Source organism: Elephantulus edwardii, unplaced genomic scaffold (genome assembly GCF_000299155.1).
Source record: "Elephantulus edwardii isolate Elephantulus edwardi_28Jun2011 unplaced genomic scaffold, EleEdw1.0 scaffold00001, whole genome shotgun sequence".
NCBI lineage: Eukaryota > Metazoa > Chordata > Mammalia > Macroscelidea > Macroscelididae > Elephantulus > Elephantulus edwardii.
In genome coordinates, this window is record NW_006399751.1 from 33,028,529 (window position 1) to 33,047,283 (window position 18,755).

General features: G+C 38.0%; 1 protein-coding gene across 1 annotated transcript in view; it reads right to left on the reverse strand.

Moving 5' to 3' along the window:
• The window catches only part of PPP1R1C (protein phosphatase 1, regulatory (inhibitor) subunit 1C), a 186,715-nt gene that overhangs the window by 77,293 nt on the left and 90,667 nt on the right, over positions 1-18,755 (reverse strand). The window contains exon 4 of the mRNA XM_006878780.1: positions 11,884-11,944. Coding sequence (XP_006878842.1) covers positions 11,884-11,944 — 61 coding nt within the window. The remainder of the gene's footprint in view (positions 1-11,883; positions 11,945-18,755) is intronic.

Below are 18,755 nucleotides of genomic sequence, written 5' to 3' on the forward strand. Positions count from 1 at the left end.
CTAATCTTTGGGATGCTGAAGGACAGATGAATGGGCTTCAGAGTGAGTGTGGCAGTTTAAAAAACCCTTCATTTTTTGGACCTGCATATTTAGCTGTTTTGGAAGGCAGTTTGCTTCTTGAGTTTCAAATACAAGACTGCTACAGTCAAATCACAATTAAAAAAAAAAGGTATTGTACAAAATTCAATCATTCTCTCTCCAGCCTCACTTCAGTCATTAAGTCTGTAATTTCTAACTACCAGCTCCTCTTTATTGACGACTTTTGCATTCCAGTTGGCAATTAAGATTCATGCATCTTGAGGGATGTTCAATTTCGTATATGCAAAATTTGGTAGAAATAATCAACTTCCTCTTCTTTAGTTTTAGTTGTTGGTGTGAATATATGAATAATAGTTGTATTAACAGGTTTTCCTTATATGTTTTATGGATAGTTATCTGTCACAGCATTGTACTTCAGGTTAGACCTTGAAATGGTCTTTTTCACTATGATTGCAAAGCATGGTGTGCAGCAAGGCTGCATACTTTCTCCAAAACTCAATCTGTATGCTGAGAAAATCACTCAAGAAGCTGAATGTTATGATGAGGAGCATAGTATCAGGATCTGAAGAATACTTAGCCACAAACTGTGTTAGGTAGAAGATACAACCTTTCTTACTGGAAGAGGATTTGAAATGCTTGTTGCAGATGATCAAGTACCACAGCCTTCAATATAGAGTAAATTTCAACATCTAGAAGACACAAGTCCTCACCACTGAGTCAAAAGACAACATTCTGATAGATGGAGAGGAGATTGATGTTGTCAAAAATGTCATCTGACTCGAATCCATAATCAAGTAGTCAGGACCAACAGTCAAGAAATCTGAAGATGTTTGTATTAGGAAAGTCTACTATCTCTATGAAGTATTAAGGAAGAATGTTGTTGTTGTTGTGTGCTATCGAGACACCTGTGACTCATAGCAACCCTATGTACAACAGCCCTAAACCCTGCTCTATCCTATGCCAGTCTCATTGTCTCTCATACATCTACCTTCATTACCTCAGTCACTGAATCAATACATCTCATTAAGGGTCTTCTTTTCTTGTGCGTTCCCTCCACCCTCCCAAGCATGATATCCCTCTCCAAGGACTGGTCCCTCCTTGCAACATGTCCAAAGTATGTCAGATGAAGCTTCAGAATCCTTGCCTCCACGGAGCAGCCTGGATTAACCCTCTCTAAGAAGCAACTCAACGGCACATAACAACAACAACAACAGGATTAACCTGTTTGTTCTCTTAGCAGTCCATGGTATATTCATTATTCCTCTCCAACACCACAGCTCAAAGGCATCAATTCTCCTTCTATCATGCTTAGTCATTGTCCAGCTTTCTAAAGCATAGCAATTGATTGCAAAGACCATGGCCTGTATCAGGTACACCTTAATCTCCAGAGTGACATCATTGCTCTCCAGTATATTGGAGATGTCTCTCACAGCAGACTTTCCCATCACAATATATCTTTTCATTTCCTGCCTGCTGGTGATGCCAAGAGTGTTATTGTAGAGCCAAGCAAACTAAACTTGTTAACAATCTCAATCTCTTCACTATCCATCCTAATGCTGCCAATTGGCCCAGTGGAAAGAATCTTTGCTTTCTTGATATTGAGCCTCAATCCATATTGAATGAATACTGCAGTCCATGACCTTCTGCAGCAAGAATTTCAGGTCCTCCTCAGTTTCAGCAAGCAGGGTTGTGTCATCTGCATAACGCAGATTTTTGATGAATCTTCCACCAATCCTGATGCCACATTTCTCCTGACAAAGCCCAGCCCCCCAGATAATCTGTTCTGCATGTGGATTGAAAAAATGTGGAGATAGGACACATCCCTAGTGTACACATTCCCCAATTTTGAACCATGCAGTGTTTCCTAGCTCTGTTCTGACAACTACCTCCTGGTCCAAGCATAGGTTTCGCATTAGCACAATTAAGTGTTCTGGGATTCCCAATCTCCTCAGAGTTAGCCAGTTATGAAGGAACAATGAAGTCTATTTAAAGACTAATATGTCTAAGCCATTGTCTCTTCATTTACTTGCTGTGTATCTGATGACACAACTTGCTAAGGAGGACTTGAAACACTTGCTGCAAAAGGTCAAGAACTATAGTCTTCAATATGGATTGAAGCTCAACATCAAGAAGACAAAGATCTTCACCACTGGGCCACTTGGCAGTACCATATTATATGGAGAATAGATTGAGGTTGTTAACAATTACAGCTTGCTCAGATTCACAATCAACACTCTAAACACCAGCAATCAGGAAATCAAAAGAAAAATTGCACTGGGAATGTCTGCTGTCATGCACCTCTCCAGAGTGCTAAAGAACAATGATGTCAGTCTAGGTCCAAAGGTGTGCTTAATCTAGACCATGATTTTTTCATGCTGCAGAGAGTTGAACAATAATTAATTTGACAGAAGATGAATCGATGCCTTTGAGTTGTGGTGTTGGAGAAGAGTCTTGAACATACCCTGGACTGCCAAGAAAACAAATAGGTCTGTCTTGGAGAGGGTGAAGCCAAGCCATTCCTTGGAGGCTAGAATTTTGAAGCTCTGCCTCACTTACTTTGGGCCTGTGGCAGGAGAGATTGGTCCTTGGAGAAGGGCATCAAGCTCAGAAAGGTGGATGGACAGCACAGGAGAGAAAGACCCAGGATGAGATGGATTGATACAGTGACTGAAGCAGTGGGGAATGGTGAGTCAAAGTTAGTGAGACTGGCTCAGGATAGGGAAGGATTCAGAGCTGCTGTGCATAGGGTCACTACACATCACAAGCAACTCAATGGCACATTAAAACAATAACTTACTACAAAAGGTTTGGAAGCAGCAGTGGCATCCACTTCCTAAATAACATGCCTCGGAAACTCTATGAACTTTGATAAACATCCATAGTTGTAGAGGGGCTTCAAGCCTTTTGTTCATAGGGTCACTATGAGTCATGCTCAATTCAAAGGCAATTAACAACAACAATGTATCTGAAAGTTGGACATTGGATGAGAGAAGAAGGATTGAAGCCTTTGAGTTGTGCTATTGGAGAAGAATATTGAATAATCTAAGGATTGCTGAAAGAACAAATAAATATAGCTGAAGAAAGTGCAACCAGGGTGCTCCTCAGAGGCAGAGATGGTGAAACTTCACATATTTGGAGCATGTTGCTAGGAGGGGCCAGTTTTTCTAAAAATGTCATTCTTAGAAAGATGAATGGTCAGTGAAAGAGAAAGATCCTCAAAGAGACAACTCGTTAATGTTATTGACTGTAACTATGTGCTCAAGAATATTACAGATAATGAGTATGGCACAGAACAGAGCAAATTTCAGATCCATTGTTCATACAGTTGACATGAGTTGTAGTCAACTAATGACACCAAACCTCAACAATTCATTTTCCTTATTTTCTTCTTTTTAAAATGATATTATCTAAACTCAAATTATATCTGGAGTTCATCCATTTACGTTCTCTTTTCATCTTCTAATAAACTCTACCATTTCATTCTAGTAATGCATTATTAAAAATCAGCCCATTATTTAAGGTGTGATCCAACTAAGGCAGATACTTCCATTATTCTTGGTATCTCTTCCACCCCAGGTATTCAAAAATCTCACACATTTTCCCAGTAGCTAAATCATAGGAAGGTCACCAGCAATTTAAAAAGTGAGAGCTTTTTTATGTACCTCTTTTAAGCTGTGCCATTCACCCTGCATCCTCTATTCTGAAATATTAAGTCTTATTTAATTTAAAAACAAGACATTCCTGTTGAATATTCTTTATTCCATTCAAGCTATTACATCATTATGTCATAAGATTTAATAGTCTGATTCCGTTCTTTTTTTCTATTTTCTCTACTGTGTGTTATTGATAGGCATAATAAACTCTATCTATTTTTAATATAAATCCTTAATATAAATACATTTTACAAAACAGGGCTCAAAGAGAGCTCCCTAGCATAAGTATCTGCCTCTAGTTGAACTTGATTTATCTGAGTACCACCATTTAACCCGTTATCAAATAGACTAATCAAATCAGTTTCCCAAGTCTTAAAAGATATCATGAGTACGCTTGTTGATCTCATTTCTTCTTCTGTTAACTTGTACTTTTCCTAACAAAATTATAAAGCATCTTATTCATAAAAATTACAGAAGTTGAATGTTGCATAGAAAACAGACTTGCTTTTCCATTACCCTGTGTAATCCAGTAGGGTATGACGACCCAAATAGAAAGTTCTGAAGATTATCAGAAAAATGACAGCTGACTGCTGGTGTTTATATGATGCTCAGCTCTGTAATTTACAGAACAGCCATTTAGATTACTGTTGGATAGTTTGAATCATGTTTTCAGAAAAACAGAGTAGGTCTAAAAGTTGAGACAGGAAACGACTGACTCATTTCCACCCACACTTTGTTGTGTGTATGTGTTTTACTGGAATGCAAATACCTTCAACTGAGGAGAGCAAAGCAAGGGCTATTGATTTAAAAGGAAATCTCAACAGTAAATAAAGTAGCTGACTGAAAAAGAGCTCTGTATGGAAAAGCCTTTTAGTATCCATTCTTAATGCATAGCAAGTCAAATTTTTCAATTACATCTGAAAATCGTCTTTTTTCTTACTACTCTTTAACTCTTTCTTGTGAAAGAAAAGTTTAGCTCCTTCTATGTCCAGAGATTGTTCTTTGGATAAAACAAATAGATCTTTCTTGAAAGCTGGTAGCACTTTAATGCTTTTGTGTGGTTCTTTCCCCAAAGATGGGTTTCCTTTTTACATTTTTATTAATCTGGTCTCTTACCATAACAAAAAATAATGGTTTAAAAATAAGGAATAAACAAGAAGGAGAAACAAATCAAATTGGCCTAATAAAACAGAAGTGGTTTCTGGAGGGCAGGAAATGGCAGCATTGGTGTGACATGTAGTAAATAATAACTGAAGAGAATATTTTCTTTCAAATAAGGGAAACCTATTGATCCATGAAACTTCCATGGAAACTAATGAAAACACATACATTTGGGGATAAAACTGGTGAAGTATTGGGCTGTCATTCAAATTATTATAAACCATGTGGTTTAACTTTCAGCCAAACATTAAATAGAAATGTGAGGTTATCAGTAACACTATTAACATTAACTAGATATATATTATATTACATATATTTAACATTATATGTATATTTAATCCATATAATTAATATTTAATACATATATTTAATATTGTTGTGTACCATAGAGTTGGAATCGACCCATAGCTGACACTCAAGGAGGTTTTCAGAGGCAGTTAATAACACTTGAGGAGATTGCCCATTTTTCTTCTGTTTTGAACAGCTGGTGGCCTTGAACTGTGAGCCTTCAGGATTACAGCACGCCTTCTTACCAATAGACCACCAGAGCTCCCTATTTAATATTTATTTATAGTATATCATATGTTTAATAGTACATTACTCATGTCTTACAATCATCAACCCGGTAAAGTTTAAAAAAAAAGCATATGGTCAAGGGTAAATCTCTGAGTGCAGGAAAGAGTAGAATAGAAGGAGTAACAGAAATTAGACTTAAAAGCAGAAAGTAACAAAAAGTGTGATTACATTGTGGGTATTGAAGGTAACATTATCAAATTATATATATATATGAATATTGAATGATAAGCTTTGCAAATGTTTAGTCAAATAACATTTTTTTAAAACAAAGAAAAGATATAGCTAAGAAATCACTCTGGAGCAGTTTTACTCTTTTACAACACATGAGTTATCATCAATTACAGGGTAGAATAAAAAGTCATTTGAAGGCTGTGGGTTGTTAAGCAGAATGTACAGTAAATACTTCCAGTTATAAGATGACCAGTAAATCATATCACACAAGTATATTCTATAATTAATCAACCTAGATCACTTAAGAGTGATTATATATTAATTTTGATCAATCAACAGTTTCTGATTTTAAGTCTCTTAAAGCTGTTACTAAAGAAAATGTGCAAATGCAACAAACCAGTGTCATGTCCTCATACTCCTACAACATAGAAATTGCAAAGCAAAAATGGAAAGTACCACAATCTTTTAAAATCTGCTCATTAGTCCATGGAAGACATTTGACTGTGGATCACAACAAATTGTGGCAAACACTGAGAAGAATGGAAATTCCAGACCAGCTGATTGTGCTCATGTTAAGCCTATGTATTCCTGGACCACGAAGAAGTTGTCAGAACAAAGCAAAGAAATACTGCACGCTTCAATATTGGTAAAGGAATGTGTCAAGGATGCATCTTATCTCCATACCTTTTCAATCTATATATGGAACAGATAATTTGGGAGGCTGGGCTTTATGTGGAATCAGAATTGAGGGAAGACTCATCAACAACCTGCAATATGCAAATAGCACAATCTTGCTTGCTGGAAATGAGGAGGGCTGCAGAAGATCAAGAACTGAAGTCTTCAAGGTAAATTGAAGCTCAACATCAAGAAACAAGGATTCTCACCACGGTGCCAATTGGTAGCATCATGGTCGATAGAGAGGAGATTGGGATCATTAACAATTTCAGCTTTCTTAGTCCTACAATCAACACTCTTGGCAACAGTAGTCAAAAATCAAAAGATGAGCTTCATTAGGAAAATAAGCTGTCAAGGACCTCTCCAGAATGCTACAGAGCAATGATGTCAATCTGGAGATTAAGTTGCACCAAATCCAGGTCATGGTCTTTCCAATTATTTGCTGTGCATCAGAGAGCTGGACAATGAATAAGAATGACAGAAGAAAGATCAATGTCTTTGAGTTGTGGTGCTGGAAAAGAGTGTTGAACATACCGTGGACTGCTAAGAGAACCAATAGATTTGTCCTGGAGATGGTGAAAAATGTTGCTCCTTAGAGGCAAGGATTTTGAAGCTCTGTTGTGTCACATACTTTGAGAATGTTGCCAGGAGAGACTAGTCCTTGGAGAGGGACATCATGCTTGGAAGAGTAGAGGGACAGCTCAAGAAAAGAAGACCCTAGATGAGATGGATTGACACAAACTGGTATAACTGGGATAGGTGTGTAGGAGAGAGTGAGACTGGCTCAGGATAGGACATAGTTCTGTGCTGTTATGCTATGAGTTGCAGGCAACTTGATACATAGCAACCAAAACAACCACCACATTATATTCCTTTTTTATCTGCAGGTATTCATCAATTTTGTCTCCAAAAACAGTTGTCTCTTTTGTTTGTACTGGCTCAATTTATTTACTGTGTAATGTGGGGCTTTTTATGTCACTCAAGATACATTTAACAAAATTTTATATAATAAGGAATCAGAATTGGTGGACGATCTATCAACAATCTGCGTTATACAGATGACACAACCCTGCTTGCTGAAACTGAGGAGGAACTGAAGTGCTTGCTGCTGAGGGTCAGGGACTGTAGCCTTCAATATGGATTGAGGCTCAGTGTCAAGAAGTCAAAGATTCTCACCTTGGACCAATTGGCAGCATCAGGATGGATGATGAAAAGATTGAGATTGTTCACAGCTTTAGTCTGCTTGGCTCCACAATCAACACTCTTGGCACCAGCAGCCAGGAAATTGAAAGTCGTATTGCGATGGGAAAGTCTGATGTTAGGGACATCTCTAAAGTACTCAAGTGCAACGATGTGTCTCTGGAGACTAAGGTGCGTCTGGTACAAGCCATGGTCTTTGCAATCACTTGTTATGCGTCAGAGAGTTGGACAATGACCAGGGAGGATAGAAGGAGAATTGATGCTTTTGAGTTTGGGTGTTGGAGAAGAGTGCTGAGAGTGCCTTGGACTGCTAAGAAAACAAACAGATTCATCCTGGAGAAAGTTAAACCAGGCTGCTCCCTGGAGGCAAAGATTCTGAGGCTTTGTCTGACATACTTTAGTCATGTTGTAAGGAGGGACTGGTCCTTGGAGAGGGACATCATGCTTGGGAGGGTGGAGGGCAGGCGCAGGTGGGGAAGGCCCTCTGGGAGACGGATTGATTCGGTGACTGGGGCAATCGGGATGAGTGTGTCAGAGACAATGAGATTGGCACAGGACAGAGCAGAGTTTAGAGCTGTTGTACATAGGGTCGCTATGAGTCGCAAGCAACACGATGGCACATAACAACAACAACAACAACAAGGAATGATCTAAATTTGTGCTCACTCACTCATTGTCCTAGAGTTAGAACTGATTCACAGTTTACCATCCAGCAGGTTTTGAAAGCTGTAAATCCCAAAGAAGGGACTTTTTACCTATCTTTCTCTCTCAGCAAATAGTCTTGCTTCTTTCTTTTTTAAAAATTGTGCTTCTATTTTCATTTCCACTTCATTTATGGTTTTAATATTTTTTTACCTTCCCTCATATTTTTCAATAAGAAGGGCAAAGGTAGATTTGAGAACTGATCAGAGTATATATAAATTTTTTGAAAGATAATTGCTATTGTTTTTAGGAACTACGGGTTGGTTCAAAAAAATTGCAGCCATCTATACCATAGAGCTAAACCCTGAGAAGTTCATGTCATACCCTCAAAAGCTTCCATACTTAAGGCTGCTACTGCAGCTAGTCTACCAATCTCTCTTATACAGAATTTTCCTTTTTTCTGCAGACACTATACCTAGTATGATTTCTTTCTCCAAGAACTTTCCCTTTCTGATAAAATATCTAAACTTAAGACAACAATATATGTTATACAGATGACACAACCCTGCTTGCTGAAACTGAGGAGGACCTGAAGTGCTTGTTGCAGAAGGTCAAGGATTGCAGCCTTCAATATGAATTGAAACTCTACATCAAGGAAACAAAGATTCTCACCACTGAGCTGATTGGCAGCATCATGATAGATGGTGAAGAGATTGAGAGTTTTGACAGCTTCAGTTTTCTTGGCTCTACAATCAACACTATTGGTACCACCAGCCAGGAAATTAAAAGGCAAATTGCATTGGGAAAGTCTGCTGTCAGAGACCTCTCCAAAATACTGAAGAGCAACGATGTCAGTCTGGAGACTAAGGTGCACCTGATACAGGCCATGGTCTTTGCAATCACTTGCTATACATCAGAGAGCTGAACAACGACTAAGGATAATAGAAGGAGAGTTGATGATTTTGAGCTCCGGTTCTGGAGAAGAGTATTGAATATACCACAGACTGCTAGGAGAACAGACAAGTCCATCCAGGAGAGGATGAAGCCAGGCTGCTCCTTAGAGACAAGGATTCTGAAGCTTCTTCTGACCTACTTTGGACATGTTGCAAGGCAGGATCAGTCCTTGGAGACGGGTGTCATGCTTGGGAGGGTGGAGACAAAGCACAGGAGAGGAAGATTCTCAATGAGATGGACTGAGTCAGTCACTGTGGAAATGAGGATAGACGTGTCGAAGACAATGAGATTGGCAGGAGATAGAGCAGAATTTAGGGCTTTTTTACATCGGATCACTATGAGTTGCAGAAGACTCAACGGCACATAGCAACAACAATAATTACAGTCTTGAAAGCTCTGGTGGTCTAGAAATAAGAATCTGCACTGCAATCTGTAAGATAGGTGGTTCGAATCTACCTTTTTCTGTGCAATTACTGCCTCTGAAAACCCACTGGAGGTCAGCTCCAGTTTGACAGCAAACAATAAACTCTTATTGAACAATTCTTATCCTTTTGGAGTAGAGAAGAATTTGGGAGTAACCAAACATGAGTGTTAAAGGGGTTTTGTTATTTCCTTGGTTTTATTTCTTTTCCATTTACCCTTCTAGAAAATCCTCATCATAAAAGGTAACTTGGTAATTTTCCCATTTCCTGAAGCTTGAAAGGCTATAAATAACGTAGAAACTGAAAGGGGAGAGGAATGTTGTTTTAATGGATAGGATATGGTAGTCTGTATATAAGTTAATATGAAATATAGAGTTGAGCATCTCTATTGCTGCCTTTTGAGATCTGAATCTGGTAAAATCTCACAATTATTAAGAGAGAGGAGGAGAAGCTTCTGGCTAGTTTCTTTGTTTTTGTTCTAAACTAACCAGTTATTCACTGAACCCTCCTTGAAGCTCTGGTTGGCCTTTACCCACAGTGATTTTTTTTTCCCCTTCAGAACGATTAAATCACATCTGTTGCGGCTTTGCTTTCCAGTAAACTTACACTCAACAATTATGTGTTGAATTGAAATTTTAAGAATTCTACTATTCAGAGCATTGTATTATTGCATTGAGTATTTCAACATTTCCTTTGCTGACTCTATTTTCTTATGATTGAAATGTCTTAATGTGCTTACAGTATACTATACGTTAATTAATGCATCTTGAAATATTAATTTCTAGGTTTTGGAAATGGGTAAGTAAAACACATACATATATTTCACTTCTTTTATCATAAATAGAAATTATAACTGGATAGTTATTGGTTACAAGTTAATACCTAAGTGGTTTATAATAACACTTTCATAGACTCTTTAAAGAATTACTGTGCTTTCTTAAGCCCTAAACTCAAAATCAAAATGATAGTCATTAGATAAAAAGACAATAATGGGGAGCTTGGCAACAAACCCATTATATATAAAATGAACAGTGAGACTAACTCCTCTAAGTGTTAGAATCCTACAATCTCATGTTATTTGAGCACTAAATATAATATAAATCATGAGCTTTGAGACCGTAACTTTAAGATTGTCCTTTAAAAAGAAAAGTTCTTCTTCTCCAAGGACATTGAAATAGTATTATTTTATTTACTTAAGCTAATTCAAAATAGAACAGAGGAAGTCATTAAGTGAATGAACTTAAATATCTTTAAATTAAATAATGTTTATTATTAAATTAAGCATTTTAAAAATAGCTTTAAAATGTATTCTCTTTAATGCCTATTCATGTCAAAATCATCTTCAGTGAGTAGAGATATCTTCAAAGGAAAGAATTACATTTGTCTTCGCAGAGGGATGCTTAATAATGTTGAGCAACTGGAATAAACTACAATACTAGTGATTATGTTATTTATGTCAGCCTTATAAGCCAACAGACAAGGTCCTTTAAAGCTGTCCAGGAAGGAAGTTTAACATATTAATGTGTCCATTTATACACTGCCTCTAGAAAGGCCCCAAATCTACAGAGAATACAGGGTGGACTATTTCACTCCCAATTTAGACAGCTCTCAAACTCCAGAGAAACTGCTCATTTAGCCTGAACTGCAGTTGAAGCTGAGTTAAACCTACTGCATGATGAACCACTGGGCCGATGGCCCAAGCACCAGAATGGAATATGAGCTACTGGATTGGACAGACTCTGACTTGTGTCAGAAACATTTTTGTTTGAAAAATAAAAGAAGCCTTTCCTGTAGCCGATGCTGGTCGAAATACCAATACACTTAGATTTTCTTTCAGCAGTTCCAAATTGAGGAAAAACTCTGGAAAAAATGCCAGAATTTGAGCTAGCATACTTAGCTGTTCTTTCAACAGATGTTAAATGTACTGCTAATAGCTGCTTTATTTGGTTTCTTAGAGCTTCACTTTACACAAGATATAGAGGTAATACTCTATACTCAATCTCTCAAAAATGCAAGGTCTTCTGCTTTATTAAGACAAGGAAAGAAAAAATGGCCATCATCTCTCAGTCCTGAAAAGAATTATGACAGTTTATAGAAGAAAAATCCCTTTTAAAAAAAGATACACAAAAAAGGATTAAAAAAAAATCTTTGTCATCTTTCTGGAAGTTCTGAATATCTGAATTTCCAAATTTCCCTTCTCCCACCATGAACTTTACTCATGATGAAACTAAGGCTTACAGAGACAGAGTCTTACTAAAAGTAACACATCCATTGCATTCAAGAGCTCATGAGGTCAAGTTTATAATCAAGGACATGATCCTTTTCAGCATATTGTCTACTACCCATGAACTCCACACTCATGACAACCCAAGACAGTACCTGAACAGTACCTTTCATGGTAGGAGGTGTGTACACACTCTGCTTCCTTTGCTTAGGAGATGCAGTCTGTGTCTGTGGAGTAAAAGACAACACAATAAGACCTGTAAACACATCATTATATCTCAAAAAGCTTCCTCACTTTACCTTGTCAAATGTGTAAGATGACTCTAATCAATATGCTTGCTCAGCAACATCACAGGCTGAGATATGTATGGAGCTTTATCATAAAACTCTCCATATATTAGTTTTAAAATTACTCTTTTCTTTATTTTTCTCCATACAAGCATTAGTTTACTTTTTAAATGAACAGAGAAATAGACACCAAACCTTTGTGAGAAAAAGATGAGTACCAATCGAAAGTATAGTCCAATGTTATGTTTGTGGAGTGATAATATATATTTAGGGTCTTGTTAAAATGGTCTAGGCAAGATAAAGAGGATTCTGGGAAAGTAGTATTCATGCCTAGCTCTGAAGTTTAGGAGTTCAATTTACTATCATTTATTTGGAATTATAATTCTGGCATAATATTATTTTTTATGCTTGAAATATGTCTTCTCCCAGGAAAATTGCTATTTAACACACTTACTTAAATGCAGTGGATCTGAAAGAAGTTCTTGATGAAAGGATTTTTACATTTTTTAAATCCTTAAATAGATTAAAATATCCCAGGGCCAAACTACTAGAAATGATAGAACTAAAATACATAAAATGTAATGTTGTTCTTTGCTGTTGCTATATGCCATCAGGTTGACTACATCATATCCTAACTATAAATACTTACAGTAACTCCAGGAACAACAGATGAGCACCTTACTTTCCTGCACCATCCTCATAGTTTTGAACATGCCCGAGCCCAACAGTCACTGTGTCAATCCAGTTTGTTAAAGGTCTTTGGTCGGCCCTCCACCTTTTCTAGCATGATGCTTTTCTCCAACCACTGGCCCTTCCTGACAACTTGCCCAAAGTGTGTGAAATCAAGTGTCACCATCTTGCCTCTAAGGAGCACGCTGGTTGCACTGATTCCAAGACAAATTTGCTTCCTTGTTTGGCAGTTTATTGGATACTCGGTACTCTTCACAACAACAAAAGTCAAAAGTAACAAAGCAACCTCAAGCAACCCCAATCCTCTTTTTTTTCTTTCTCATATAAATGAAACAATTGAAAAGACCATCAGTTTGATCAGGTGCACTTTAGTATGTAATGTGATGTTCTTGCTTTTAGCACTTTGGAGAAGTCCTTGACAGTAGATTTTATCAATGCAAAACATTTTTTTATTTCTTGACTGCTGCTATCATGGTGTTAATTGTGAATCTAAATAAAATGAAGTCTTAAAAAACTTCAATCTTTGTTCCTTATTCTATAATGTCAGTGCTGTTATTGTGTACTTTGAGTCAGAACTGACTCATAACTTGTCCTCCCGTGGGTTTTCAAAGGCCATAAATTGTAGGTGAAGGGAACTCCTGGTGCCTTAGTGGTAAGGAGATACACTGTCAACCCAAAAGCATGTGGTTCAAATCCACCAGCTGTTCTGCAGGATAAAGATGGTCAATCTCCTCCATGTGATTAAACTTCCTCTGATGATCTACTGGACAGTTGTCTATGAATTGGTTCCAATTTGGCAGTTCACATTAAAAATAAACTTCACTGAAGGAGAGTGTCCATTTTTCTCCAGAGGAGCAATTAGTACTTCCAAACTGCATGACTTTGGGTTGGCAGCTCAACAAGGGTTATGATGAATATCGTATATTACAATAAATATTGCATATTCTTTTTACTTGCCATCGAGTCACCTGAGAATCATAGAAACCCTATGCACAATAGCTCTGAACCCTGTCTTATCCTGAATCAATCTCAGTGTCTCCTACACACCTATCTCCATTACTCCTATTACTGTGTCAATTAATTTCCTCCAAGGCCTTCCTCTCAGACGCTGTCTCTTACCCTTCCAAGCATTATACTTTTCTCCAAAGACTGATCCCTCCTGGTCATATGCCAAACTATGTCAGATGAAGCTTCAAAACCTTGCTTCCAAGGGGCACCTTGTTTTCACCCTTTCCAAGACAAACTTGCCTTTTCCCTTGGTGGTTCATGGAATGTTCAATACTCTTCTCTAGCACCGCAGCTCAAAAATATCGAATCTTCTCTTGTCATCCTTGTTCAGTCTCTGGTGCATAGGAAGTAATTATGAAGACTATGGTCTGGAACAGGTCCATATAGCCTGTGACTTATACCCTAAATAAGATTGCACCCAAGGGTCCTTTTAAATTTTTATTATTTAGAGCTGCCTTTTCTCCTTGGAGCAATTGAAAGGGTCTTCAAAGGCCTGGACCTTCCCCACTATTCCCTGCCCCACGGCTCTTTTTAAATAATGTATTGGTTTATGCTTAATAGTATTACTTGAATTGTTTACAGGATTTTCAAAGGCCAGTTATTTCAGAAGTGGATGGCCAATCCTTCTTAGTTTGTCTTAATCTGAAACCTGTCTCCATGGGTGATCTGCTGGTATAAAATACTGGTGACAAAGCTCCCAGCATCACAGCAGCAAGCCACCTTAGGACAGTACTGATACACACACTGTACTCGACTCTGTGGATCATAACAAACTATTGCTAACCTTGAGAAGATCAGAATTCTAGAACACTTAATAATTCTTATATGAATTCTATGCCTAGACCAAGAAGTTATTGTACAGACAGAGCAAAGGAACACCACTTGGTTTAAAATCAGGAATGTTGTGCATCAGGTCTGTATCTCCTCTCCATAGCTATTCAATTTGTATGCTTAGCAAATCATTTGAGAAGGTGGTCTTTATGAAGAAGAGTGTAGCATCAGGATTGGAGGAAGAATCATCAGTAACCTGTATTATGCAGTTGACACAACCTTGCTGGTGGAAAGCGAAGAGGCCCTAAGGTGCTTGTTGCGGAGGATCAAGGTATGCAGCCTTCAATATGTATTACATCTCTGTACAAGTAAACAAAAATCCTCACCGCAGAACCAGTTGGCAAAATCATGACAGATAGAGAAAGATTGAAATGGTCAATGATTTCATCTGCTTGGATCCATAGTCCACACTCCCGGAACTAGAAGTCAGGAGACATAGCATTGGAAAAGTCTAATGTAAGAGATCACTCCAAAGTCCTGAAGTATAATGATGTTTGGGTTTGAGGACTAAGGTGTACCTGATTTAAGCTACAGACTTTCTAATCACCTGAGTACTGGACAATGAATAAGGATGACAAGAAAAAAAAATAAATGTATTTGAGTCGTGGGGTTGGGAGAAGAGGGCTGACTATCCCACGGACTTCTACAAAAACAGCTATGTCTTGAGAAAAATACAATCATTTTCCTTGGAGGCTAACATAGTGAAGCTCCTCACATATTTTGAAAACGTTAAAAGTAGCTATTCTTTGGAAAGGGATGCTTGGAAATGTGGAGAGTCAGAAAAGGAAAGGAAGATCCTTAATGAGATGGATTGGTACAGTGTCTATTACAAGGGAATCCAAGGTGTCAAGGATGTTAAGCATGGCCCAGGACAGGAAAGAGTCCAAACTATTGCTCATTGAGTCTCTGTGAGTCATTCTTGATTTAATGGCACTTTATGGTTCATATTACAAGGTAGAAAAGTGTATAGGGGTATCAGTCAATCAAGTCTAGCATCTGAGGCAATTATTTTAACTTTAAAAAATCAAATATTAGTAAGATACTTACTGGAGATTTTCCTAACCTTTCCATATATATTAGAAAAACTTAGGGGACAATGTTAGAAAGATCCTAGAAGTTGTTTTCCAAAACTGAAAATATGCAGCTTCATTTGTGCATGCCAAAGCTTGTTGTTAATTGCTGTTGAGTTGATTCCAACTGATGGTAACCTCGTTTGTCCAGAGCGGAACTGCACCATAGACTTTTCAACACGGTGATCTTTGGAAACGGGCATCAGACCTGTTTTCTGAGGTGTCTTTGAACTACCAACTTCTCAGCTATTAGTTGAGCACTTAACTGTTTGCACCACCAAAGGGTTTTATGATAAAAATGAAGACTTTTAAAGTATCAGTAAGGTGTATTTACATGATACAAAAGAGACTACTGAAAGGAAAAAAAAAATCCAAGTTTTTAAAGCCCCATCAACCAAACAATGCAAGTCCATTTTATCTTGAACTGAATGTTTTAATGAGAATCTAGGATTTCCAGGTGCCACAGTGAAAATGTACATCAATTATGTGAAATAGGTGGAAAATTGTGTTTCCTTTAACCCTTTGCTCTATTTTGTCACACATGATTAATTTTAAGTAACAATCATCACCAGGGTTTTATTTACTTCCTCACACAAACACAAAGACAAAGCTGAAAATGAATTCTACAGGAAAATGTTTATTCTTGAGAATAATATTAATGACAGTTAATGAATAAATTTTACTCAATATTTTGTGTAGATTTGAATTGGTGTAGATTTGGTGCATTTGAATTGCATGCTTTGCAGTTGGCAACCTAACTCCTCACCACTGAGCCACCGGTTGTTGCTGTTGTTATGTGCTGTTGAGTCACCTGTGACTTATAGTGACCCTGTGTACAACAGCCCTAAACTCTGCCCTATCCTGTGCCAATCTCACCATCTCCAACACACCTGTCCCCATTATTACCCCAGTCACTGAATAAATCCATCTCATTAAGGGTCTTCCTCTCCTGTGTTGTCCCTCAGCCCTCCCAAGCATGACATCACGCTCCAAGGACTGGTCCCTCCTTGCAACATGTCCAAAGTATGTCAGGCAAAGCTTCAGAATCCTTGCCTCCAAGGAGCAGCCCGGCTTCACCCTCTCCAGGACAAACCTGTTCATTTATCTAGCAGTCCATGGTATGTTCAATACTCTTCTCCAGCACCACAGTTTAAAGGCATCAATTCTCCTTCTATCATCTCTAGTCATCATCCAGCTCTCTGATGCATAGCAAGTGATTGCAAGGGCCATGACATGTATCAGGCACACCTTAGTCTCCAAACTGACATCCTTGCACTTCAGCACTTTAAAGAGGTCTCTAACTGCAGACTTACCCATCGCAATATGTCTTTTAATTTCCTGTCTGCTGGTGTCAAGAGTGTTGACTGTGGATCCAAGCAAACCAAAACTGTGAACAATCTCAATCTCTTCACCATCCATCATGATGCTGCCAATCAGCCCAGTTGTAAGAATCTTTGTTTTCTTGATATTGAGTCTCAATCCATACCAAAAATTGTACTCCCTGACCTTCCACAGCAAGTGCTTCAGGTCCTTTTCAGTTTTCAGCAAGCAAGGTTGTGTCATCTGTATAACGCAGATTGTTGTTGAGTCTTCCTCCAGCCCTGATGCCACATATCTACTCATAGAGTCCAGCCTTCCGGATAATCTGTTCTGCATAAAGATTGAAAAGGTACAGAGACAGGATACAGCCCAGGTGTATACTCTTCCCAATTTTAAACCATGCAGTGTTCCCTTGCTCTCTACTGATGATTGCCTCCTGGTCCAAGCATAGGTTTCACATTAGCACAATCAAGTGTTCTCAGATTCCCATTCTTCTCAGAGTTAGCCACAATTTCTTATGATCCACACAGTCAAATGCCTTTTGCATAATCAATGAAACAAAGACAGACATTATTCTGGTACTCTTTGCTTTCAGCCAAGATCCATCTAATATTAGCTACAATATCCCTAGTACCATGGCCCTGTCTAAATCCAGCCTGTACTTCTGGTAGTTCTCTGTTGATGTGCTGTTCCAGTCATTTTTGGTTTGTTTTTTTTTTATTGTTAATATAACTATATTCAAATTTACATGCCAACAACTAAAGTCAAAGATCTTTTTAAAACTCTGAAGATTTCTACAAACTTTCATGGTCTGAAGTGATCAGTACAATCTAATGATGTGCTCAAGATGCACTGATAATTACTAGTAATTGGAAAGCAAAAGTTGGAAACAAATAAGGACTGGCATTTTAGAAAGCACGGCCTTGGTGATAAAAGTAACAGATCATATTTGTATGTGATATTGATGATATTGTTCGATAATTTCCACACTCTGTGGGATCACCTTTCTTTGGAATGGGAACAAATATAGATCTCTTCCAGTCAGTTGGCCAAGTGGTTTTTCTCCAGGTTTCTTGCACAACTTGGTGGGCACATCTAGGGCAGCATTTGTTAATTTAAATATGTCAATTGGTATACCATCAATTCCTGGGGCCTTATTTTTAGCCAATTCTTTCAAAACAGTCTGAACTTCTTCCTTCATCACCATAGGCTCTTGCTAATATGTTGTCTCATTAAATTCTTCTGCGTCTGCCAATTCTTTTTGGTATAATGACTCTGTATACTCATTCCATCTTCTTTTAATACTTGCAAAGTCACTCAATAATCTGCCCAAAGCATCCTTATGTATTGCAATTGAGGGTGGAATTTCCTCTTCAGTTCCTTGAGCTTCTGAAATGCTGAGCGAGTTCAGCCTCTTTGATTTTCTGACTCCAGCTCATTGTACATTGCACTATACTTTACTTTGTCTTGTTGCACAGCCTTTTGAAATCTCCTGTTCAGCTCCTTAATGTCCTGATTTCTTCCTTCTGCTTTGGCTTCTCGGCGCTCCAGTGCAATATTCAGAGACCCCAGAGCTCCCTCTATTTCTAGCCTCTTCTTATTCTTATTTCCATCTGAACTCCAATGTGTAGGCAGGGAAGGGGTTTAGACTAACTGCTGGATTTGAATTTAACACATTTCTTGGAGACTATTTTCTATCTTTTTACTCAAGTTTTAGAAGACCTCAGTTTTCCCACTCTTCTCTTGGGATCTGTGTTAGCTTCACACATCAGAAGACCCTTCATTAAATTCAGACTCTTCAACCAAAATTCAATATTGCCTGGCCCCAGCTT